This window comes from Pelodiscus sinensis, chromosome 25 (genome assembly GCF_052426305.1).
Source record: "Pelodiscus sinensis isolate ZL-2025 chromosome 25, ASM5242630v1, whole genome shotgun sequence".
Taxonomy (NCBI): domain Eukaryota; kingdom Metazoa; phylum Chordata; order Testudines; family Trionychidae; genus Pelodiscus; species Pelodiscus sinensis.
Window position 1 is genome coordinate 2682846 of NC_143076.1, and position 27425 is coordinate 2710270.

The window sequence follows — 27425 nt, forward strand, 5'->3', positions numbered from 1 at the left end:
CAAAAAAGATTGTGCTTAATTGCACTGTTAATAGAATAGTAACTGAAATTAAATATTTTGTATGTTTTTCTCTTCAAATATTTCTATTACAACACAATACAAAGTTTAGTGCTCACTTATTACAACTATTTGTACTGTAAATTGATAAAAAGAAACAGTATTTTTCAATTCATCTCATACATATTAGAGATGTAAGTGATTAGTCAACTACCCAATAAGTAAACGCTTATCGAGCAGTTGAGTAGGAACTCAACTAGTCGCTTCCTCCTGTCTTGCTGCCTCTATCAGAGAGAGGCAGCAAGGGGAGGAGCATGATCTAGTGCTGGGGGGAACTGGCTTAAAACCCGGTTCCCCCCCATCCACCACCATCTCCGCAGGGGGCACTGGGTAAACGGTGCAAGCAGGGATTGAAATAGTACTGCTGCTGCCGGTGCCACTGCTGCTCCTCTCCCTTTGGAATGTATAACAGTCACCTGTGATTCTTCTTGTGCATCCTCCTTTGAAATGTACAAAGGGGAACCTATGCCAGTGGGGACTGATTTGTTCCCCACTGTGCAGGTTCCTGCTGCCTCTCCCCCTTTGAAATGCACAGAAGCCGCAGGCTGCTCCTGTACCTTACAGAGGGAGAGAGGCAGAGGGAACTGCTGTGTGTCTCCTTCTGAAATATACAAGAGACAAGGGCAGCTCTTGTACATTTCAAAGGGAGAGGCATAATAGGATGAGTGCCCCCCCACCTTATCAACTAATCAAGTAGTTGATGGAAATTCCATCGACTACTCAATTAGCTGATTAATCGAAATGTAACATCTCTAATACATATACTGTAGTGCAATCTCTTTATTGTGAAAGCATAACTTACAAATGTAGTGTTTTTTTTGTTACTTAACTGCACTCAAAACAAAACAATGCAAAGCTTTAGAGCAGAGCTACTCAACTTTGGAAGTCCTGGGGGCCACAATGATACAGCACATGCCGAGGGCCGCAACTTAAGCGTGGCTGCATATACATGAAAATATATATGCAAAAAGCTTCTTTCACACAGCATGAATACAAAGATTAAGGCAAGACTACACAATATGCAGGCCCCATTTAAATCAGTTCTGTTGATCTTAATAAAATGCAATATTTACCTGATTTCCACCTGTATTACAGCACTTTTAATGAGCAATGGCAGTCCAGGAATTTAACTACTAACGTGCATATCAACAGAAGACCATTATATTGACTACTTTTTTGTTTTAGCATCACAAATTTTAACAAATCAAACAAAAACTGCCAATACAGTACTGGAATTTACTGGAGTATAAGTTGTTGTTGTTGTTCGTCCATCATATTCGAAGAGGACCTTGACATCTAACGGGTTGTGGACTGTCCACGGTGTGTCCGCAAATGGCTGATAAGGCCGATACGGGCACGGAATGTTCTGCCACATGTCGGGCAGACATGTGTGGGCACCACTGTTGTAGCTTTTGCAACTCTGGCTTTATGGAGTGCTCGCTTCTCTTGTGCTATGGTTGTCCTTCTGGCTTCAGATGTTTGACAGCCTTGGTAGATCAGCGTGTGCCATGTTGATTGGTCTTGTGCCAGGGTCTCCCAGGACTTGAGAGAGGCTTTAAGCGTATCTTTGTATCGCTTCTTTTGTCCCCCGTGCGATCGCTTCCCTTGAAACAGCTCACCATAGAAGAGCTGTTTAGGATGCGATGATCTGACATCCTTGCAACATGGCCTGCCCAGCGTGTCTGAGCTTTCATCAGCAGGGTGTAAACTGACGGCAGACCTGCTCTAGAAAGGACTTCTGTGTCTGGCACCTTATCCTGCCACCGGATCCTCAGAAGTCTGTGGAGGCAAATCATGTGGAAGTGGTTCAGTTGCATACATCAGTCTCACTGGCATACATCAGGGTAGTTAACACTACTGCTCGATAGACTTTAAGCTTGGTAACAAGGCTTATTCCACGGCGGTCCCACACTTTGGTCAGCAGTCTGCCGAACGCAGAGCTTGCCTTAGCGACTCTGCAGTTGACCTCGATGTCAGTTGTCACTGAGTGGGAGAGGGTGCTGCCAAGATATGTAAATTGGTCTACTGCTTGCAGCTTTTGTCCCTTCACTGTGATGGTGGGCACTTGATGTTGAGATTTCGGAGCTGGCTGGTGCATCACTTCGGTTTTCTTTGTGTTGATGAGAAGGCCGAAGTTGTCGCATGCTGCTGCGAATTTGTCCACGCTGGCTTGCATTTCCTGCTCTGATCCAGCATTCAGGGCACAGTCATCAGCAAAAAGGAGATCTCGTAGCACAGTCTCCTTTATAAAGGAGATAAAGGAGTATAAGTATAACCAATGTGAAGATTGTGTCTGCAAACTTTTCACCAGCTTTTTCATTTCAGGCTTATATTCTGCTATAGCAGAATAGAAACAGTCAGTCAGATGTCTGTCAGTAAGAGAGGTGCACAGTTTTGACAATGACTCCCATGGAGGAGAATGAACTTTCACAGACATATGTAGATCCAAAGCAAGTTGGCACTTTTCTGGCACATTTCAGTAATGCAGTGTACATGTCTTCCTATACATAGGTCATCCAAAATGTTTCAATGTCCTCTTCCTTATGTCTATCTTTTAGAATACTATTGTTTTGTAGTTCTATCATCTCTTCTTCAAATGTGCTCCTCTCAACACCAAATCTCACTGTTAAAGGTGATAGAGATGTAGCCGTGTTAGTCTAGTCTAGCTGAAACAAAAAACAGGACTATGCAGCACTTTAAAGACTAACAAGATGGTTTATTAGGTGATGAGCTTTTGTGGGCCAGACTCAGTTCCTCAGATCAAATTGTGGAAGAAAATAGGCATCACCATATATACCAAAGGGTGACAATAAAAAAAAAAACCTGAACACACATGAAAAGGACAAATCAAATTTCAGAACAGACGGGAGATGGGGGGTGGGAGGTAAATTTTCGATTTGTTTTTTTATTTCTTCAGGTGTGTAATTGAGGTTTATAAATGCTTGGTAGAGATCCTGAAGTTTCTGGTCTCTGTCAGTGGGATCAGAGCAGATGCGGTTGTATCGAAGGGCTTGGCTATAGATGATGGATCGTATGGTGTGTTCTGGATGGGAGCCATAGTACGCTAACATCTTTATGGCTGACTTAGAACGTTTCCTCAGATTCCGTCCCCTTTTACCTCTTCTCTACTTACGCTACATCGATGACATCTTTATGATCTGGACCCATGGCCAAGAAACACTGGATGCATTCCACAGAGGCTTTAACAACCTACACCCCCCATCAACCTCAGCCTGGACCATTCTACACGAAAGATCCATTTCCTGGACACCACAGTACAAATCACCAATGGTAAATTAGATACCACTCTCTACAGAAAACCCACTGACTCACAGTTACCTACATGCCTCCAGCTCGCATCCAGAACACAAACTACGATCCATCGTCTCTAGCCAAGCCCTTCGATACAACCGCATCTGCTCTAATCCCACTGGCAGAGACCAGAAACGTCAGGATCTCTACCAAGCACTTATAAACCTCAATTACACACCCGGAGAAATAAAAAAAAACAAATTGAAAGAGCCAGACGAATACCCAGAAACCATCTACTTCAAGACAGACCTAAGAAAACCAACAATAGAACACCAATTGTCATCACCTATAGCCCCTAACTTAAACCCATCCAACACATTAGCAATAAACTACAGCCTATACTGGAACAGGATACTACACTCCGAGAGGCTCTGGGAGACAGACCCATAGTCTCCTACAGACAATCACCTAACCTCAGGATGATTCTTACCAACAACCACAGGACATACCACACTAATACCAACCTGGAACTTTTCCTTGCAACAAACGCCGTTGCCAGCTTTGTCCACATATTTACTCCACTGACACCATTATTGGACCTAACCAATTCAGTTATAAGATCAAGAACACATATTTCTGCTCATCCAGAAATATAATTTGTCATCATGTACATTGGATAAACGTCTCAGACACTTCGCCAAAGAATCAATGCACACAAAATGGATATCAGACAGTATCACAAAGAAAAAAGTTTCTTGCCATTTCAACCAGAAAGGGCATTGTCTCAATGACTTGATTACCTGCATACTGCTTCAAAAACATTTTAACACTAGACTTGAAAGAGACACACCTCTGAACTGTCATTCATGCTTAAATTTGACACTTTACACTGGGGTCTTAACAAAGACACTAATTATCTTACCCATTAAAGATAGCTTCCCCAATTATCACCTCTAATATCATTAGCTCACAGACATTTACCTTCCGCCCCCCCCCCCTTCATACCCCCTCTGTTCTGAAATTTGATTTGTCCTTTTTATGTGTGTTCACTTTTTTTTTTTATTGTATCCCTTTGGTATATATGGTCATGCCAATTTTCTTCCACGATTTGATCTGAGGAAGTGGGTCTTGCCCACAAAAGCTCATCACCTAATAAACCATCTTGTTAGTCTTTAAAGTGCTACATAGTCCTGTTTTTTGTTAAAAGGTGAGACTGCCTTTACCTCAACTGAAAATCAATTTTCAGTTAATTCAAGAACTGTCTTCAGGGATTTGACATCTAGAAAATGAGAAGAATTTGGTTTTCACCTCTGAGATGTACAGTGTAAAAAAAAAATCAGGCATAAAAGACGCATGTTCACTCAGCTGCGTCACTTGTGAGTTAAGGATGGGAAAGTGAGTTAAGTCGTTCTTATGAACCTAATCTGCAAAAAGGGCCAGTTTTGTTTCAAATGAAGAAACATTGCACATCAGAAAAAGCAAGTTTTTTCTTTGCCTTGAAGTTTAAGATCAAGTGTATTTAAGCAGTGTGCCATATCAGTGAGAAGTCATGTTTAACAGGAATGTTTCCGTCTAAACATGACAGCAAATACTGGCGATCCTTTGCCTCCAAAAACACTCATACAACAGGCAGTAGATCCATAAACTGATCTAACACTTTGCCCCGACTCAGCCATCTAACTTCTACAAGCATTGCCAAGTCACCATACTGTGCTTCATACTCCTCCACTAAAGCTCGAAATTGTCTATGTTTCAAGGCATTTGAAAGAATGAAGTTGATGATGTGTGTGACACTATCCATTGTGCTCTTGAGAAATCCTCTCTTTGGTTTGCTACATAACTGTTCTTGGTGCAGAATGCAATGGTATGAAAAGAAATCTGGAAACTGGATTTTTCTTCAGCAAATAAATTAGCCCCTCCTCTTTTCCAACTATGGAGGGAGCGCCATCAGTTGGTACCAAAGTAAGCTTCTTCAAATCAATGCATTTTCCTGGTCCTTCAAAAAAAATGGCATCAGAGCAGTATAAAATGTCCTCTCCCCTAGTTTGACTTGTCCAAGGTAGCAGAGAAAGCATTTCTTCGACATACTTTTTGCCATTGAAAAAACATTCCTAGATTATGAGATGAGATATGTCTGAATGATTAGACATATCATTCAGTCCATTGCCAGACTGAAATACTCAGTGCTTTCAATGTATTTTAGCAATTTGGAAAACAGATTGCCTGAAATATTTTCAATTTGTCTTACTACAGTTGAATCAGACACTTGAAGTTTTGATATTTAAATTCTGCAAAAAGTGATTTGCTAAAGTCCAAGAAGCACTGCTTTGGTAAAAGTTCTTTTTGATTTTGCTATGTGCCAAGCCATTTTGAAGGAGGCTTCTGTAACGGCATTGCTTAACTAGTAAACGGAACATATCTTGTTGAGTATGGTAACCTTCCAGTAAGGAACGTATCTTAGTTTTTCTTAAATTGCTGTCAGGTGGATACAAGTCTTTGAACACAGAGTGACAAGATTAATGGTACCATTGCAGCTTTGTTTTCTTTAACGTAGGGATAGGCTTTTGACAAAGACGACACATTGGTTTTCCAGTTATCGCTGCAAAAGTGAATTTCATCTCCTAAACAGGATTGAATACCTTGTGATCATTCAACAAGTGTCTCTTTGTTGCTATTTTTAATGCTTCTTATTAAAAAGAAAATTGTATACCAGTGTTTTGGGTGTTTAGCTTGAAGCTTCAGGTTGTGCATTTCTTGGAGTGATTTTACAGTTAAAAAAAAAAGTTTCCAAGCCAGAGAACTCCAACCTGCAGTGGGCAGGGAGCTGGGTGAGTCAGGCCGGACATAACAGGCAAAAAAGGACAGGTGCCTGGGAGCTCCATCCTGGATTCCCAGCAGGGCTGATGTCCCCACACGGGAGTCTGTCACTTTGTGTGGGACGAAAGTAGGGATGCCCAGCCGTGGTGCTGGACCCAAATGTGGCCAGCGAGAGCCAGTCAGCACCTCTCAGGCTCTGCCCACAAGGCGAAGCAGCTAGTACTTCCCACAATGCCCCGGCGCCTTCTCCCTGGGGGCTAGAAATGTCAACACCCTATACCTGTCTGTGCCCGCCAGCTCATCTGCTTTCTTCTTTTAATGCTCACCATGCCTGGGAAATGCCTTGCCATCGTGGAGCATGTTTCCACCTGCAGGCCGTGTGTTGAGCAGCCCTGCTATAGAGCCTATAAATTTATACAGTCAGATGCCACCAACAGAAAGTTGATCATCTTCTTCCGTGGCTTGGGTTCTTTAGTTTTTGCATCAGAGTATTACTCTAAAAACTTCTGAAAATAGGGACATCCTTAGGATTTAATGGAGCCCTATGTGGTACTATTAAACTGGTGCCCATATACCCAATGGCAGCTGGGGGTTATGATATTTTGAGAGATGTGATTTTTATAATCTTCAGCAACTCACTAATGAAATCTTTTTAAAGCAAATTTTAAACTAAGGTCCTATAGACTAACAATACATTCAGAAGCTGACAATTTATTGGTGTTGTCAAATGCCTGTTAAATGGCTTCATTACCACTTGAACAGCTCTTTCACAGGTTTAATGTTCTGCTCATAGGTCTGGCAGGCTTTTTTTCTTTTAAGTTAACTAGATCATCTCCAAAAGGAAGTAGGACCACGGAACAGGAAGAGGCAGGTGGGTAAACGTTCAGATCCAGTGGTGCCCCAAATTTTCAGGCGCCCTATGCAACTGTGTATTCTGCATATGGGTAAGGATGACCCTATCTAAGAAATCATGCTTTATACCATCTCTCTCAGATTTTGGAAAGCACTTCAGATTCTTAAACCTTAGGCTGAGTGTGTTAGCTATTTTTAGAAATCTCACATTGTGTTCTTTGTGTCAAATCTACGGTGAAAGTGTTCTTAATGTTATCATCTGAGTCTATAACAAACCATGTTGCAGAATGCAGGTAAAACACAACAGGAGACATACAATTCTCCCCTCCTCCATCAAATTCAGTCACAAATTTAATAAATGCATTTTATAGAAACAATCAGCAGCAGCATGGCCTCATGTCTTCTGGAATGGTGGTTGAAGCATGAATATGAATATGACATATGAATCTTTAGCGTGTCTGGCATTAAATACCTTGCAATGCCATCTATAAAAGTGCCAGCAAACGCCTATTCTCATTTTCAGGTGACATTGTAAACAAGAAGCAGGCAGAATTATGTCCTCAAAATTGTAATCAACTTGTTTGTTTGAGTCACTAGCTCAGAGGTAGGACTGAGTGGACTTCAGGTTCTAAAGTTTTACATTGTTTTACAGTATCTGTAAATACTGTAGTACTCTATTATGAAAGATGAACATACAAATGTAGAACTATGCACAAAAGAACTATATTCAAAAATAAAACAAAGTGAGCACTGTACACTTTGTATTGTATTGTAAATGAAAACAGTATATCTGAAAATATAGAAAACATCCAAATGTATTGAAATAAATGCTATTCAGTTAACACCATGATTAATTGCAATTCATTTATTTAATTGCTTGACAGCCCTACATTTTTCATATCTCCATCTGAATAGCATTCTAATGTAAAACACAGGCATCTAGAAAAAAAAGCCTTTATGTGTTAGTCACTGAAAAAAACAAAAATACAAGCATATAGCATTCTGACCTGTGTGTACTTTTCATTGGTGAAAAATCCATATCAGACCGAATGTGCTTAGAAAAGCCACTTGGTGAGTCTGAAAGGCTGCTTGAAGAAACACGAGCTCGCTTTACACCTATCAAAAGATATCAAAGAGTCAGCAGAATCATTCTAAGAATCTCCTGGGGTTTAAAGCATTGGGAATTACGCTGGACTCTCCCATTAAAAATACATAGCTGCATCTTTTCCCTCCCATTTGTGTTCCAGTATCTGTAACATTTGAGACTATCATGGCAAACATCACCAAATAGAAATCTCAACTGCTGCAAAAATATATATCCTTAATACATTATTATTTTCAAAACTACTTCTAAAAGGAAGATCCTGCGCCGTAGCAATATCCTAAATAAAATCAGGAATAACTACTTTTTTTAATCCAAAACACATAATCTCAATGGAAAATACAGGAACTAGAATCCCTTAAATCCTTGCTTAAACTTATTCTGGTTTTAATGATTTATTTTTATGGTTGTGTCCACAGGGGAAAAATGCTTTCCAAATTCCCAAGATCTCATCCTGAAAACAATTTTTCACCACTGTTTGTTAAGGGCAGACCCCTTTTGTGGGGTGCTGACAGCACTCAGCTCCTTCTCCTATGATTCTGTGTAACAACCAGTTATAACAGCATCATTAAATAGAGCTATCATGCCCACATACGTAAATCTCCCAGGCCCAGATGACGACATTATAGCACTAATAAGAGAAGACCCAAGGTTAATGAGGTAACCAAAATACAACACTTGATCTCAAACATACATATGAATGCTTTAAAATCAATACTGTGCAGTGTACCTTTTTGATACTCCATTCACAGAGAAAGGAAGTTGGGAAGCAACATATCCAGAGGATGAATTAAGGTAGTCTGCACACTTTAACTGTGATTTCCCAGGCTTTAAGTTGTTTCAATTTAACCTTAATTCTAAATTTCTTGCCTTTAGAGTACAGGAAACCCTTGCCATTTGCAGTGGATGTGTCCCTGGCACAACCATGAATGGTGAAATCAGTGAATACTGGAAGGCATGGCTCCTGCCCTGAACTCACCACAGCTCCCACGGCAGTCGGGAGCTGAGGGGAAATCATTGCGGAGGTCAGGAGCCAAGAGGAACTCACTGCAGCTCCTGGTCCCTGCTGCATCCCAAGCTGGACAGGAGACTCCTGAAACACGTGGAACCATGAATCCCGAGTGGCTCCTGTAGTCTCTGCTAACCATAGCATTCCAAGCATTTTTACCCCCCAACACATCCTCTTAACCTTCATGTAAGCTGTCTATATTTTACAAAGCACTTAAAGACATTTACCTTTTTTCATAGGCCTGGTGTACCATCTGTCCTTTTTAATGTCTGCAATCGTAATCCTTGCCACGGGGCTCTCAGTTAGTATTTTGTGGAGCAAAGCTAGAAATGTAACATTCATAGGAAAAAACAATAAATTAACTGTCATATATCCTGATTTCTAGATCCATCAATTAGGTTTTCCTCAGCAGATTACACAGCATAAAACTTCAATTTCATCCCAAAGTTCCGGAGTTTATTAGTCTTAATTAAATCGAATCCACATTTTGATCACTCATGAAATAATACCAAATTAAGGTTAACTAGCTAGGATGGCTAACATAAGACCCAAGTTTGTGACTGAGGGTTTGTCTTCACGGGCATTTTAAAGCGCTACAAGTTTTTTTCTCAAGATACGAACCCTCCACCCGAGTGCAGCAAGTTACAGTTCTGTAAAGCACCAGTGTAAACTGGCTCCCTGCACTGGGAACTATAACTCATTTAAGGGATTTGCACAGAGTGCTGGAAGAGCTCTCTCCTAGCACTGGCGCTGTGGCCATACTTTCACTTTAAAGCAGTGCCATGGCAGCATTTTAATGTTTTAAGGGAGGATGGAGCCTGAGTGTGTACCAAAGTCCACTGTGTAATACATGCGCTGTAGCCAGTGTACAGAGCCTTTGAAATAAGAAAACCTGCCATTGCAAATGTCAAATCCACCTTTATGAAGGCTTTCTAGCAGATTCCTGTAGGTCTTAGGCAAAACTGTGATACCAAACAAAATCTAGTGCTCTGTATTTTAGATCACTCTAGGATGAGGAAGAAATGTAGTGACCAAAAACATGGGGTGGGAGTTAAATTTGACAGGCTCAGATTACCATTACAATAATGACAAACTCATTATTTAAAAATAATAAAAACATAGCTTAGTTGTACATATCTTCATTGACAGAATTTTCAGCTATTCCCCTTGGAAATTCAGTCTAAGATCTCAGGCCCCAATTCTTTATTAGCTTGTAAAGTCAACGCAGCTATGCAAAGCAGGTATAAAATAGTACCACATCAACACATCTCCTTGTCCTCACCGGCAAGTTACTGCACTTTAACTTTCTCACTCAGGAGTGTGAAAAAGCATCCGCTGAACACAGAAAGTTTCACTGCTATGAAGCACCATTGTAGACAGGCTCCCAACACTGGGAGCTCTCTCTCTCTCTCTCTCTCTCTCTCTCATTGAGTTGTTTTATTTTTTTTTTAACTGGGAGAGCTGTCTCCCAGCGCTGGAGTGCAGCCAGAACATTGCATTAAAGCACGACCACGTAAGTACTTTAATCTGGTATGGGTAGACAAAGCCTAAGCGGCTGCATAGGCAATGCAAAGTCAGGCCCCACATCTTTAGAAGTTTGACTGGATAATCTCTTCCTATTGCCATTGCTGTTATATAAACCAAAGGTGTCCTACCAGTCTCACTTAAGAGCAAGACAACACTATTGTTCCACCTCCCATTTTCAGGTACAGGTTGCTCTTCTAAAATCCAGGATTCTCTGGTTTGGCAACATCTGTGGTGCAGCATGACCACGGATGTTCCAGAATCCAAGTCTCCCAGCACTACAGGGGGATGGAGGCCCAGGAGCCAACACACAGTGCAGCTGGGCTAAGATGGAGGGGGGTAGGGTGCTGGGACATGTCTCAGCTGGGCTGTCAGGGGAGGGTGGGGTGCCAGGAGCTGGCACATGGCTCAGGGGGGCTGGGGAGAAGCTGGGAGCAGGCGCATGGCTCAGCTGGGCTGCAGGGGGAGCCAAAAAGCCTGGTGGTGGGTGGGGTAGCAGCAGTGGATCTGAAATGACTTCCCCATGTCCAGAAAAATCTCTCATCCAGGACCAGTTAGGTCCCCAGGGTGCCAGACCAGGGAAGTCCAAATTGTAGCTAGCTAACGGTGACTTACAAGGGCCAAGTACTGTAAGATCCTGAGTCCATGGTAAAATCTAGCCGAGGGGTGGGCAATAATTTTTGATGGGAGACCTCTCCAAAATATTGGAAAGTGGTCAAGGGCAGCATTCTTCCATCATATTAATTGAGGAAGTGCAGGGCCTAGGATGGAGATTTGATGCAGAAGGAAGGTTGGGGTAAGGGATTGGAGTGCAGAAGGCAGTTGTGACCTGGAGTACTGGACTGGCCAACTACTCAGAGGATTTAACATAAACTTAATTGAGAGAAGTGGCTAGACAAATAAGGGGCTGCAGGGTCCCGATCACGGAGACCTCTTGCATATATGGATGAAGGAGTGGGGCACAGAAAGTGTGTATGTGGAATAGGGGGGCAGAAGTGGGGGATTGGGAAAGGGAAGGAGCTGGAGAGGAAGAGGCAGGCTCTGACCGGGAGACTTACCTGACTGACTCCTGACCAGCAGCCCAGCATGTCTCACAGGCAGGCAGCCTGCCCCATCCCTGCACAGGCTGCAGGGCCATGTGCATGTATGAATAACTATGAACCGGAGGGGTGGAAGGAATGTAGTGCTTTGCGTAAATAACAAGCAGCAAACAAGCAGCTCCCATTGACAAGTTTCCGGCCACAAACCGGCCAATGGGATCGAGCTGGTGGCAGGAGCAGCACATGAAACCTTCCTCCCCTCCGGGATCACAGTTTTTAAAGAGAAATGGCTCCGCAGACACTTTTCTGAGCAGCTTGCAGATGAGGTGAAGCAAGGAGGGAAGTCTGCCTGGGGCTCCTTGCAGCATCTGCTGGACCTGATCCGGTGGCCTGGTAGGTTGGATCCAGCCCACAGGCCGAATTTTGCCCAGGCCTGATTTAGCCTTTAGACAGAATTATTTTTGAATAAAGACATGCATAAATCCAATATTTTATTCTAGAGAAGATGTCAGTGTCCTACTCAAATACATAAGTCAGTCAACCCAGTGACAACTTACCTAATGGTGCAGAATCAATCTTCTTCCAAGGTGGAAGGTATATTTTCTTTTCCTTCCAATCACAGTATTCTTGGCAACTGTCGCTAGGCTGGTCCCAGGGCAATTCTGCAAGACAAAAAAGAGACAGGTACCGAATTATTTTTATACCTCTGAAGACAAGTTTAAGAATTACACATATAGGAGAGATGGGAAAGAGTACTGCCATTGAACTAAATGGCTTTCAAGATAAGGAAAATGGAAGATGATGGTCCAGCTTGACTGTGGTTACAAGTTATAAAAGTGCCAAGATACCTAAAAGTCATTTATTTGCTCCAAACTAGTTCCATTTAATTAATGTAATTAAATCATCTGTTTAGGAAATATCCTGACCTCATAAAATTGTCAGTGGCTCCACAGAGAACTCTGTGCCACAAAAATCTTGGTAAATTTTGCTCCCTTTGTAAAACAGCCCCAATGCAGCACTTTGTTATAATAAGGTAATGAGAGTCATGTTCAAGAGTAGAATTATTAGAGTATTTTATAAAGTATTTTATAAACACCAAATAAAACGAAGATCTGTAGCTTAGAATGTTTTTTTCTGTATTTCACATTCTTATAGAAGCTTACACTGATGCAAAAGTAGAACTTACCAGTCCTTTATTAAAATCAGAAGAGATTTCAAATATCACAGGTGTAAGTGGACATTTGGAAGCAAGGACCCAGTTTTTATTCAAGGGGTCCCCAGTAATAATACCCCACATACAAGCAAAACAGTTTGTAAAGTTTCACCAGGAAGCATTAATGATTATTTCCTGCTCTGGTTCAAGTGGAATTGCTCTACAGTTCCAGGTAATCCATTGAAATGCTTCTATAATGGTGGTGAACCCTGTCAGCCTATAGCGTAAATACAAGGAGTACCTTAAAGACTAAGGAATTTATCATGGCATAAGCCTTCGTGGGATGCAGCTCACTTCCTTAGATGCATGAAGTGGAAGCTTCAGCATGACAGGGATTTATACATACCAAGATGAGAGCGTGACATTACTATGTGGAAGATCAGTGCTAATGAGGCTAATTCAATCAGGAATCCTACAAAAAGTGGAAAACAGGTCAAACTACAAAGAATGAATACAGAGAACCTTGCCATTCTCAGTGGATGTGTTTCTGATTAGGGATATGAAAAGTTAACTGCCTGCAGCAGGGGAGCCACTCCAGCCCCCACACCCCTGCCCCTCTTTAATCAGTTATCTGGTTAAACATAAATATTTAACCAATTAATTAAATGGGACACCACTGCAAATAGCAAAATCTGAATACTGGGAGCAGGGGGAAGCAGAGTGAGTGCGCTGTTTCTCTAAGGCTTCTGGCCACTGTGATGTGTGCAGGGGGCAGGGAGTGCTTGAGCACTGCTGCTGCCCTGCACATCCCGCTTAGGCCTGTAGATGGGATGCAATGGGGAGGAGGCAGTTTGACAGGGTGATGGTAGGAAGGGAATCCATGAATATGCAAAATCACAAAGTTATGCAAATTGTGAGGGTCTGCTGTATAAACAACCACCACAAGTATGTAGGGGCAAAATTAGAAATGCAAAGGCACAAAACAAGCTCAAACTAGCTAGGGACATAAAAGGTTACAAGAAAATATTCTATGAATATATTAGAAGCAAGAGGGAGAACAAGGACAGGGTAGGCCCCTTATTCAGTGAAGCGGGAAAAACAAAAACAGAAAAGGTGGAAGTTGCAAAGGTGCTTAATGACTGCTTTATTTTGGTTTTCAACAAGAAGCTTGGTTGGTGATTGGACACCGAGCATACTGAATACCAATGAAAGGGAGGTAGGTTCAGAAGTTAAAATAGGAAAAGAACAAGTTAAAAATTAGATGCTTTCAAGTCACCAGGGTCTAATGGAATGCATCACAGAATATGAGCAGATATCTGAACCACTAGTGATCATCTTTGAAAAGTCATGGAAGACAGGAGAGATTCCAGAAGACTGGAAAAGGGCAAATATAGTACCATCTATAAAAAGGGAACTAAGGACAACCCATGAGAACTACAGACCAGTCAGCTTAACTTCTGTGCCAAGAAAGATAATGGAGCAACATCTGGAAGACAATAAGGTGATAAGTAATCATATGGATTTGTAAAGAACAAATCATGTCAAACCAATCTGAGAGCTTTCTTTGATAGGATAATATGCCTTGCGAATGCATATTTAATGCGGTATACCTAGACTTTAGTAAGGCATTTGATAGTCTTGCACAAGCTTCTTATAAACAAATTAGGGAAATACAACCTATATGGCTGCTATAAGGTAGGTGTATAACTGGCTGGGTAACTGTTGCCAGAGAGTAGTTATCAATGGTTCAGTCATGACAAGTGGGGTTCCACATGAATTAATTTTGGGACCACTTCTGTTCAATATCTTCATCAACAATTTAGATAATGGCATAAAGAAAATGCTTATAAAGTGTGAAGATGATACCAAGTGGGGAGGGATTGCAAGTGCTTTGGAGGATAGGTTTATAATTCAGAATTATCTGAACAAACTGGAGAAACTGACTCAAGTAAATAGGATGAAATTTAATAAGGAGAAAAACAAAGTACTACATTTAGGAAGGAACAAATTTCACACACACAAAATGGGAAATGACTGTCTAAGAAGGAGTACTGCAGATAGAATCTAGGGGTCATAGTGGAGCACAAGTTAAATAAATATGAATCAGTAATCAGAGTGACACTGCTGAGAAAAAAAAAAAAAAGAGCTCCCCAAAAAAACCCAAACACCATTCTGGGACATATTAACCAGAGTGCTGTAAACAAAACACAAAAAAAAATTATTCCACTCTACTGTGCTGATTAGGCCTCAACAGGAGTAGTGTGTCAAGTCTGGGTGCCACATTTCAGGAAACGTGGACAAACTGGAGAAGGTCTAGAGAACAGCAACAAAAATGATTAAAGGTCTAGAAAACATGACCTATGAAAGATAACTGAAAGAACTGGGTTTGTTTAGTTTGGAAAAGAGAAGACAGAACCTAAAAGGTTGTTACAAGGAGGAGGGAGAAAATTTAACCTCTGATAATAGGACAAGAAGCAATGGGCTTCAATTGCAGCAAGGGATGTTTAGATTGGGCATTAGGAAAAACTTCCTGCCAGGGTGGTTCAACACTAGAATAAATTGCTTAGGGATGTTGTGGAATCTCCATCATTGTCTAACTGAAAACTGAAAATAGAGACTGCAAGAGACAGTAAATAAAACAAGGGAAGTAACTAAGAAGCCACAGCAAAACTTCCTTGTGATCATATGTAAGTGGACTGTTGTCACCTTGCTAAAACTGAGTTAAGGGTTTTAGTTGGCTAATTCCCAGTACCAAAATTAAGGGGGAAGGGTGAATGGAAAAAAAAAATCAGGATCCTGGGACTGACAATCCCCAGGATCAAGGAGAGAGGTCAGCTACAGCCTGATTGACAGGGCAGGCAGGCTAATGAGTCCCATCCTTTGTCTGAGCTGTAACTGCCTGGAACAGAGTGGGACCAAACTAAGGACAGCGCAGGAAGCTGAGTTGAGCTGGGGAGCAGAGTTGTGTCAGCCAAAGCCAAAAAGGTAGCCTGGGGAGCAAGTCAGAGCTGGGAGCAGAGCAACAGCAGCAAAATCAAGAGAAGAAGTCCAGGGAGCCAGTCAGTGCTAGGAGAAGAGCTACAGAAGCAGCCCAAGGAGAAGATCTATTCTGGGAGTAAAGCTGCAACAATTAGAGCCAGAAGCGCCAGAAAAGCAGCTCAGGGAGATGGAGGCAGAGCACCAACAGTCCTGGGACTGGAGCAGGGACTAGAGCTGGAGCAGTTCAGAGCTGCATGCAGCATGCCCCAAGCCAAGAGACCTTGCGGTTACAGATCAGACTTGAAGGAGGTTCATAAGCCTGAGGGAAGGGGAGAAAAGGAGATCTGAAGCTGGGAAGAAGGGTCTTGCCACTTAAAGCCAGGTCAGAGAAAGTGTTCAACCCACAGCATTCCTACAGCTCAGCCAGCCCCTGAGAAGGCGGTCTGGGGTTTGTGAGGAAAAGCCTTCCCTTCCCCCACACTCTAGAGATGGTTATTTCTGATGTCTCCAAGCCACAGAGATTATGAGTTTCTTTAAAATTATCATAGGTTTCCTTTTTAAAAATTGAATGATATTTAATAAATTGTATTTGAACTGTATATAATGATCAGTGGATCAGGGAAGCATCCAATATGGAGAGAGCACTCTGGAGTGGATACATCTCAGCCCCTGTCTTAAGTGATCAATTCAGCCCCTCAGGAATCCTGGGCCCAACCTGTTGGGGTTATGAGGACTCTGCCACACAGGAGAATGGAAGGGGAGACCTTGAGGGCAGGCAGGCCTTTGGGTAAAGGAAGTGGGAATGAAGACTCAGATCCTTTAATGAGCCCATTTCACCAGGGTAACCAGAAAAGTCCCAATAGGGGGGAACTTGCACATATACTAGGGATGTGATAGTGTACACAGTTACACACAGTTCCCACTCCGACCCCACACTGCAGCCTCTGAAAGAAGCAGCAGGAGAGGGGGACAGGTGGTTACCTCGGAGCTTAAAAGCCAGCTCTGCACACACCAGCTCTCAGGAAGCTGGCCCCCTCATGTAAACATGTAACTGCTTAAAGTTTCAGCAGCTACATGTTTACATAAATATATGCATTTCAACATCCCTAACATACACCAGTGGTTCATATACTATAGATATATTTTTTCCAAGGATGCAGCCCACATAATGCAGCCTGCCATTTAGAACCAGAAGGCCAGAGTTGCAATGGCAAATAGAAAGAAAGCCAATGGAATATACTATAGCCACAACAGAACAAGACAGTCCATGGAAGATGACCCCTAAGAGAATCTATTAAAAAGCTGACCATGATATGAAAGTTTGAGAAAATATTTGAAATACACTTTTTACTTTCCCCATGATTTGAGATCAACTCTACAAATCTATACCGGTTATGAGCATTTGTACTTGGAATGCTCTCCCCCCACGCCTTCCCTTCACCTATTTATTTCGAGTTTCCTTATCCTCTAATCATAACGCCGGTCATCTGAAGAAGTGGGCTATGCCCACAAAAGCTCATGATACCATCTATATGTTTTGTTAGTCTATAAGGGTATGTCTACACTAGCCGCCTAGTTCGAACTTGGGAGGCTAATGTAGGCATTCGAAGTTGCAAACAAAGCCCGGGATTCATTTGCATCTTTCTGGGTGCCGCCATTTTTAAATGTCCCCTAGTCCGAACTCCGTGCCCGCGGCTACACGCGGCACGGAGTAGGTAGTTCGAATTAGGATCTCTAATTCGAACTACTGGTACACCTCGTGGTGGTACCACGTGGTGTACCGGTAGTTCGAATTAGAGATCCTAAGTCGAACTACCTACTCCGTGCCGCGTGTAGCCGCGGGCACGGAGTTCGGACTATGGGACATTTAAAAATGGCGGCACCCAGAAGATGCAAATGAAGCTCAGGATATTTAAATCCCGGGCTTCATTTGCAACTTCAAATGCCTACATTAGCCTCCCTAGTTCGAACTAGGTGGCTAGTGTAGACATACCCATAAGTACTACCAGACCATTTGCTTGCTATTTTTTTTTCTGTAACAGACTAGCCCCCTGAAGCTTCTGGAATACTTAATCACTGTGAAGCTACAGTAAATATGCATGTTATAAAATAGTTTATGTAGTGAGAAGAAATTGACCAGCTCCTACCTCCTGCTAACATAGCAGTAAGTACTATCCCACATGACCAAACGTCAACTGGCTCTGCATGGAATTCTTTTCTCTTTAACAGTTCTGGGGCAACATATGGAAGAGTGCCACACATCTTGTTTAACAGTCGCTCACGACCATTGTGCTTAAATACAGTAGCTAAACCGAAGTCAGAGATTTTGAGATTATCTAAGCAAAAAAGAAAAGTCATTAAGTATATTGTGTAAAAAGGTATTTTCATTGTCTCTGGTAGAAGACTTATGTTAAAGCTAGACAAAACCAAACCTAAGCACATTTACACTTACTCTAAGGTCCCCTTTACACATTGCCAGTGCTGTATAAATGGGCAGTAATAAAAGTGAAAATCAATCTTTTCCTTGTTTCACATCATAGCCATTTATACAATTGATATGAGGGGGCATGGGCTCTGGGGTGGGGGGGCTCTGGACTGAGCACTGGGCAGAGGGTTGGGATGCCAGAGGTGGTAACAGGTGCAAGCTCTGAGAAAGTTTGGGTGCGAGAAGGGGTTCCAAGCTAAAGCAAAGTATTGGGGTACACGAGAGGGTGTGAGGTGTTAGCTCAGAGGGGGCTCTGGGCTGGGGGTGCTAAGAGGATATAGGGTGCTTGCTACAGGAGGGGGCTGGGGCATGGCCTCCTACCAGCCAGCTCCCAGTTGGCTCCCATGCTGCTCCCAGAATGGGCCCAGATGCCTGTGGCCCCTGGAAGTAGGAGTGGGACAGGAGGCACATGGCTCCATACCAGGGGTGGGCAAAAGCCTCTCAGAGAACCTCTCAGTTCCAGGCCCCGTCCCCTATCACATTGCCTGGGAGCCCTTTTAACTGCTTCTATTTAAAGGGCTTGTGCTTTCCCCATGGCTGCCAGGCAACAAGTTGCCCAACAAGCATGGGAAAGGTGCAAGCCATTTAAAGAAAAGCAGTTAAAAGGGCTTGCAAGTCCCAGCTCTCTGGCAATGCACTAGCAGCACCAGGAGCTGTGAGCACTTTTAACTGCTTCTATTTAAACGGTTCACAGCTGCCGGGTGGCTGCATTGCCTGGCAGGCTCAAGTCCTTTGCACCTTCCCTATGGCTGTCAGGCAACAGCCCCAGGGAAGGTGTGAGACCTTTAAATAGAAGCAGTTGAAAGGGCTCTAGTGTCCCCAGCTCCAGGGCAGCATGTGAGCAGCAAGGCTGGGAGCAGCGAGCTCTTTAAACAGCAGGAATTGAAAGAGCTCGCAGCTCCCATCCTCTGCCACAGGAGAGGGGTGAGCCCTTTCAACCCCTACTATTTAAAAGGCCCCTTCCACCTGAGGCCCTTCCCCTGTCAGTCCGAGGCTCTGCCCCTTTCCAGGTGGCTTGGTGACCTCTTCAGAAATTTTTGAAGTAGCCCTTAATAAAAAATTATTGCCCACCCCTACTTCACACACTGTCTTTCTCTGCCAGCACCACCCATTCAGCTTTCACTGGCCACAGCTGCCTGTTCCAGGCCAATGAGCACTGTGAAGGACTATGCTTGCAGGCAGTAGCAGTGTGTCAGGAATCCTACCGCACGCCCTCACTTCACACAAACTGGGCTACATCAGCTGCTTTTATGATCAAGCTGGCAGCCTGCCTTAGTGACAGCCCTGATATCACTACTGACTGGGAAACTACCCAGGATCTTCCAGTTGATTGCAATTGACCAGTTGGTGACCATTGCTCTAAGAGTTTGTGCAGATATGTTCTCTCCTTAAATAATGAGGAGTCCTGTGGCACCATAAAGACTAAGGGTATATCTACACTGCACAGCTATTTTGGGATACCTCTGGTCTAGCCCAAGTCTTAAACCTTCCGCTATTTCAAAATATCTTTTGAAATAACGGGTGCCCTAGTTCAGCATCCTGGTAACCCTCATTCCACAAGGATTAGGGATGTCTCAAAATAGCACATTATTTTGAAATTCAATCAAAATCCGATACGCAATTTGTGCAGTACAAATTGCATATCTTATTTTGAGTTTAGGGTGCCATGTAGACATACCCCAAGAGATATATTTGGACATAAGCTTTTGTGGGTAAAATCCCACTTCATCAGTGGGGAGCAGGCAGGAGTGCATACACTCCAGGTTGACCTCCACAATTCTAAACACTGAATTGTCTTAAAGTTCCAATAAAAAAGTTATTCAGAGTTCATGGAAACATTGAATTGATTACAAGATTTTGTAAGAACAAGCTTTAACAAAACTCAACTTTTAGTCAAGTGGCCTTTAAAGGCCACTCACTCTGCAAAGATCCAGAATAACTTTAAATTTAAGAGATGAAGTCAGAGGTTTTTATACTTACCCCTTTCATCTAGCAGTAGATTTTCAGGCTTAATGTCCCTGTGAGTTATTCCTATACTATGGAGATATACCTGAAAAAAATAAAGGCTTTAATACCATGTTCTGTTTAGTTAAACTGTAAAAAGGAGCTTGAAATAAATGCATAAAAGTATGACACTTACCACACCAGCCATAAGCTGATGAAAAAACTTCTGTGCATCTGGTTCAGGCATTCCTATATCAGGCTCTATAAAAAGTCATTCAGAATAGACATACCAAAATGCTTTTCTTCCATCAAACAAATTATGGAAAAGAAAGGCTGCGCTATGTTTTTGTAACTATTTTACAAAGTTTCCTGGATACTCTGCTCAATATTTTTCACCTGTCTTGAAACAGTAACGACAGGCAATGCAAAAATGTAATGAATGGTTACACCGCAATGATTACAATGAGTTACACTGCAGAGGCTGGGACTCCTTGTGTACATACGGCATTCAACTGTAGTCTATATTTCACTTTCTAGGAGCAAATTAATTGCCTCAAATGCCAATCTAAAGACCTGTTTGGAAGTAGTGTAGAGCCCTCTAATGTAGAGGGACCAGGATCCTTCAGGTCCCACAAGACCCACTGCCATAATAACAGGAGTGATTGGGAATGTCAAAAGCTTCTCTACTTTAAAAAAAGCTAATTGGTAAGTTAATATTAAGATGCACACTGAAAAAAGAACCAAGAGTTATGTTAAAAAAGGCTTCTCTACATAAATACAAAATATTCCTTTACTTAACTGAAATTCATTACTACTGAAGAATATGCATTGTTAAAACTTTTATCAGAATATTCCATTTAGAGCTCTGCTTCAGCAGTTTTAAAATTCCAATGGGAGGGAAAAAAAAACAAGAAAAATTGTGGATTTTTTGTACTCAGCTACTTTTGTGGTTTGAAATGCTAATTAAAACTTCCAAGAGACAGATATCTACTTATGGCCCAGACATTTAGTTAAAAAAACTTCAGAAGGATTTTTGCTGTGCACATTAATCTATTTGCTAAACGCAATTTAAATACTCAACACTTCTGCTTTTCTGCTCTACTGGGTTAGGTGATTTAGAGAATTAACATTCTCTAAATCATAATTAAAACAGTGCAATCTCTGAAGTAAAACCAATCTGAGACCATTTATATTATATCCGGAAGACATTGTTTAAAGAGACTTCCTCTTTGCAACAAAAACTTTGTCACATGACTTGTAAGCAAGCGATTTTTACAAAATCAAATGCAAAGAAAAACGTTTAATTAGATCAGTGAAATGGCACTAAATCCTTTATGATTTATAAAGAGGACATCAAAATACTTTTGAAAAGTGTCTATATTTGGAAGTCAGGCCAGGATATTTCTCATTCTTCTGGAGGATTCTGGCAAGGACTTCAGTGGACTTTGAAAATGCCCAAACACCAGTCCAAGGCTTGTAAAAATTGCCCAATGCATGCTAACCCAAGTTCTAAGCCTAGCAGCTAGAATGAATAATAGCTTGTGCTGCCACTACCCTTGACATTTTAAAGGAATTAAAGAGTTGTGTACTACTATATTTAATAGCTTTTAAAAAATAAAGTACAGGCAGTCCCCAGGTTACATGGATCCGACTTACATCGGATCCCTACTTACAAACGGGGTGAGGCAACCCCGCACTAGCTGCTTTCCCCCAGCAGACCAGGGAGACGCGAAGCTAGTGCCCCCCCTCCAGCAGACCAGGGAGACGCGGAGCGGCTTTTCTCAGCAGACACCTCAGCTTGAGAATAAAGGACTGAGGGAAGTGAGGTGTGGGAGAATAAAACTGAGCTCTGGAGAAATGTTTGGCTAGAGTTTCCCCTACAATATGTACCAGTTCTGACTTACATAAAAATTCAACTTAAGAACAAACCTACAGTCCCTATCTTGTACGTAACCCAGGGACTGCCTGTAACTCTCTATATCAGGGGTCTCAAATCCCCAGCTTGCAGGCCATTCCCAGCCAGAAAAGTTGCACAATCTGGCCCAGGAGTCCTAGTGCAGACTCTGTTCAAATCCCTCAAACCCTGCCTTTTCCCACCATTGCCTCGCCCTCTTTATGGTCTCCCATCCCCCTCAGGGATTACTAGGGAGGCCTGGCATGAGGCAGCAACAGTGGTGAGCTCACATGCTCCCCCCCCCAGAACTCGGGGGAAGCAGAGCACACTTGCTCCACTTCCCTACGCCTCCCACTGCCACAGGAAGTGCAACGGAGGCTGGACCGCTGCTGCCGCCCCGTACCAGGTCCCCTGGTAATCCTGGAGACTGCATTTCCTGAGGGATGGGGTATCAAAGATGGGAGGGCAATGGTGGGAAGGGACTGGTTAAGCCCCAACCTGCATTGCACAACTGCTGTGGCTGGGGATGGCTGACGTCTTTTGCATTTATTATACCTTTTTTAAAAATCCTGGCTGCATTCCATTTTCTCTTTTCCTACAAGATGTTTCTTCTTGCATTGGTCTCAGGGTCAGTTTCATCTAAATACCAAAGAATTAAATCTAGCCTAAAAGCACACAAGTAAGAAACCAACCCCAACTAGTTGGTGCACTTCCACTTCATTACTTTCCTGGCTGACATGAGGAGTTGATTCCAATATTTCTCATATGTTTGTGATGATTTTATGTTCTCCTTAGCACTACCAATATTTGTTATCTATATACTACTGAGTTTTCTCAATCAGCAGCAGAGTGAAACTGACCTTTCTTTCCAGCTTCACTGCTACATAGTAGGTTCTGAATATTAACAGACGTTAAATCTGACATAACTAGTCAGTACAACCAACAGCATAGGCACTATTGCATTGTGAAAAATACTACTTCCTCCATTCACATTGGTGACTTCTGTAACTGTAAGAGCTAGATTTTTACGTAATGAAAGCATAGATTCTGTAAAAACTGAAAGCACGGACCAGGGAAAACATCAAGTTATCTTGTTTAAATTATCTTTCCTTGTGAAAATGATGGCTGTCAACAGTTTTATAACAGGTTTTAAACTAGGATTATGCTATCAATAGCGAACATAACCATAGTTACGCACAGAAACTCCTGCAGGCTTCAATGCCTAGACAGGGTGCACATAGTGCCCATTAAACAGAACTGTACACTTGAAGGGGAATATACTACACACTGAATTTTGATCTGGTAATCACTGGAATGCAAGTCTGTACATATTACATTTTCTAGCCCATTTACCATATTTGCTCCCAAACCATTCCCCCCCAACTAATTTAATCTATAGCATTAAATATATAGAATTTCTGAACTCTTAGGGACCATGCTAAGTGAAGTGAACTAAGGTTTGAAAGACAGAAATCCTACTTCTAGCTATGGCTTAGTCACTGACTCACAACATGCACAAGGATAGGCTGGCTTTTCAGGTGAGTATCCCAGACACTTTCCTTCTGAGATCAGTGGCACTGGAAGAATACAATAAGGAATCCCTCTCATCTTACAAGGCAACTACAATGTTATAATGAGTCTATACAGCCATCACCAGAGTTGTCTTCAGACCCTCCCCTCCAAAGGGATGTTCAGAATTCTGTACCTATTCGGTCAAAGAGCTCTCCCCCACTGCAATACTCCAGGAAGAGGTACTGAATACTGCCTTCTCTACGATGTCCATAGAATTTTACAATGTTCTCATGATTTAACATCTTATTAATGCAGATTTCTTTTTTTATGTTTTCTGGACAGTCCACAGCACGTTTCATGTCAACTATCTTTACTGCAACAGCTTCTTCTGTACGTCTGTTCACAGCAAGCTGAACTCTGTAGAAGTGGAGGAAAAAAGCAAGGTTACAAGGGACAAAGCAAGTAGCTGTCTATGAACCTATGAATGCAAAACATTATAATGGATATACTCAGTGGAAGTTAGCCACCAAAGTCAATGGGAGCTCAGCACCTAACATCTTTCAGGATGGGGGCTTGACACTGTGGCAGGGGTAGGAACCTTTACTGGGTCAGGACAATGTGTTCCTTCTAATTTTTTCCATCCATGCGGAGAACAAATTTTGTTATGTGCACCAAGGCATACACAGATGTGCACCACCAACAGAAACACATGCTTCTGACTGTGGGCTGCTATGAGTACTCTACTAATCAGCAAAGAGGCATCTGAATTCTCTCCCGAGTGGGCACCCAAGCGCACAGCTTACAGGGAACACTGGTCAGGAGTCAATAACCTAGAGAAAAATCAGTACAAGTGAGAAAAATGATTACCTCTCAAGGATTAGCATGAGGTCTAACCCACAGTCTGAGTTTAAACCCCATATTGAGATGGGGTATGTAAAGTAGGGATGTAAAATCCTGTTTAAATGTACTGTAATATTAAACAAAATGCTTAACTGGTTAACTGATTAAGGGGGGGGGAAAGCCAGAGAGGCCACTGCAGTGGACAGGAGCTGCTCTGGCTGGGCAGAGTGCTGCTCCAGCCCTCACTGGTTAACCTGTTAAGGGTGAGGCTAACTAGTTAACCATTCACATTCCTAGTTTAAAACCAGTCTCCACAGACCTGTATGTTCATGTTCCTAGACAATTAATAAGGTGCCTGGACACATAGAAGGTTTACAGCTGTACAAGTTGTAAAAATATTGATAAGCATTTAATGTTTGAAAACTAAATTAGAGAGGTAAAAGGTTAACTAGCGGGCTGAAGCAAGTGCTCCATGGTGGGGCCAGCCAGAGCAAGCTCCCCAGCCTATGGGACCCCAGCCCTCCACAGAGCCCACGAAAAGCTAATGCCCAAATACATTTGTTAATCTTTAAGGTCCCATAGGACTCCTCATTGTTTTGAAACTTGCTTACACCAATGAGTGTCACTGAAGTGTCATGCCTGAGCTTTAAAAATAGCCACATAAAGTTAATGAAATTGCCAATGAACACAAAAGTCAGTGTTTAAATTAATTCTTACGTTTGTTTAATAATTTACAACGTATTCCTAAGTATATGAAGCAAAACAAGATGACTGATGCGACAAGGCGCACCAAGAACTATTGCACTGCCCAGCTAACTGCTGGCGTGAGACACACATGCTACAACGGCAGTATTGGACCGCTGCATATATGGGGGGAGGGCACAAGTGTCTTGGGAATTCAGGCACATGGACCTGTCCCTTCTGGCGACCCACCGCTGCCCTGCCATCAAGGGGCCCCCAGGCCTTCCCCCAGCCTCTCTGCACAGCCAGCTGGGGGCTGGCCAGAAAGACAAGCCTGGCTGCCCTGTAAGAGCTGCGAAGGGCCGGGTCCCGGCTAGGGACTAGGGGCTGGGTACATATCTTATCCGGCAGCAGAGCGGGCGGGGGGGGCAGGAGCCAGCTCCCCCCAGCACCGTACCTGAGGTACGGCCTGTACCCGCCGCTGCGTGTCAGAGGCAGGGCCCCAGCAGGGAGCTGAGGGACCCCCCCCACACACTCCAGTGGGCAGGGGCTGGGCGGGCAGCCCCCCCCCCACACACACTCCAGTGGGCAGGGCCTGGGCGGGCAGCCCCCCCCCACACACACTCCAGTGGGCAGGGCCTGGGCGGGCAGCCCCCCCCCCCCACACACACACTCCAGTGGGCAGGGGCTGGGCAGGCAGCCCCCCCCCCCCACACACACACTCCAGTGGGCAGGGGCTGGGCAGGCAGCCCCCCCCCCCACACACACACTCCAGTGGGCAGGGGCTGGGCAGGCAGCCCCCCCACACACACACACACTCCAGTGGGCAGGGGCTGGGCAGGCAGCCCCCCCCCACACACACACACACTCCAGTGGGCAGGGGCTGGGCAGCCCCCCCCCCACACACACACTCCAGTGGGCAGGGGCTGGGCGGGCAGCCCCCCCCCCACACACACTCCAGTGGGCAGGGGCTGGGCAGGCAGCCCCCCCCCCACACACACACACTCCAGTGGGCAGGGGCTGGGCAGGCAGCCCCCCCACACACACACACACACTCCAGTGGGCAGGGGCTGGGCAGGCAGCCCCCCCCCACACACACACACACTCCAGTGGGCAGGGGCTGGGCAGGCAGCCCCCCCCCACACACACACACACTCCAGTGGGCAGGGGCTGGGCAGCCCCCCCACACACACACACACTCCAGTGGGCAGGGGCTGGGCAGGGGCTGGGCGGGCAGCCCCCCCACACACACACACACACTCCAGTGGGCAGGGGCTGGGCAGCCCCCCCCCCACACACACACTCCAGTGGGCAGGGGCTGGGCAGGCAGCCCCCCCCCCACACACACACACTCCAGAGGGCAGGGGCTGGGCGGGCAGCCCCCCCCCCCACACACACACACACTCCAGTGGGCAGGGGCTGGGCAGCCCCCCCCCCCACACACACACTCCAGTGGGCAGGGGCTGGGCAGGCAGCCACCCCCCCCCCCACACACACACACACACTCCAGTGGGCAGGGGCTGGGCAGGCAGCCACCCCCCCCCCCACACACACACACACACTCCAGTGGGCAGGGGCTGGGCAGGCAGCCACCCCCCCCCCCACACACACACACTCCAGTGGGCAGGGGCTGGGCGGGCAGCCCCCCCCCACACACACACACTCCAGTGGGCAGGGGCTGGGCAGGCAGCCCCCCCCCCACACACACTCCAGTTGCCGGGCCGTAGCAGGGCTTGGTCCGCGCCTGGCTGCTGCCGACCAAGCAAGTGTGACAGTCCCACCGGCTCCCCTCCGGGCTGTGTCCCGCGCGCGCCCCCGGCCCAGCCTCGGCCTGACCCCCGGCTAAGCCCCACTCACTCTCCGTAGGCGCCTTCGCCCAGGGTCTGCACCAGGTCCCAGTCCTCCACGAAGGGCACGGCCATGGCGGCCGAGTCCGGGCCCGGCCGGGGAAGGGAAATTAGCGGGAGGTGACCCGGCGCGAGCCCCTCGCCTCCCCTCAGAGCCTTTCCCGCCCAAACACGGCGCCCCGCCCCCCGCGCGCCACGGGCGTAGCCCCGCCCCCTCCCTATCGCGGATTCCTTGGGTCTCTGTGGCTGCGACTGTCTCTCCCGCTGGTTGAGCTGGGGGAGCGGGCCCGGCCACGGGAGCTCAGCCCCTAATAAACCATCTTGTGAGCCTGCCAAGTGAGCACCGTCCTGTCTGTGCAACCCCCCCCCCGGGCCTGGTTTGCAAAGGGGAGCGAGTGATGCAAACGCCGGAACTGAACTCATCTGTGTCTGAAGCG

The 27425-nt window shown here is 44.6% G+C and overlaps 1 protein-coding gene across 1 annotated transcript in view; it reads right to left on the reverse strand.

Moving 5' to 3' along the window:
• CHEK1 (checkpoint kinase 1) overlaps positions 1 to 27179 on the reverse strand; it is a 67961-nt gene extending 40782 nt beyond the window's left edge. The window contains exons 1-8 of the mRNA XM_075909326.2: positions 26999 to 27179; positions 23814 to 24037; positions 20411 to 20475; positions 20251 to 20320; positions 17933 to 18121; positions 12211 to 12315; positions 9317 to 9412; positions 7986 to 8094 (exon numbers count right to left, since the gene is read on the reverse strand). Coding sequence (XP_075765441.1) covers positions 7986 to 8094; positions 9317 to 9412; positions 12211 to 12315; positions 17933 to 18121; positions 20251 to 20320; positions 20411 to 20475; positions 23814 to 24037; positions 26999 to 27063 — 923 coding nt within the window. The 5' untranslated portion in view covers positions 27064 to 27179. The remainder of the gene's footprint in view (positions 1 to 7985; positions 8095 to 9316; positions 9413 to 12210; positions 12316 to 17932; positions 18122 to 20250; positions 20321 to 20410; positions 20476 to 23813; positions 24038 to 26998) is intronic.
• Between the last annotated feature and the right edge of the window lie 246 nt (positions 27180 to 27425).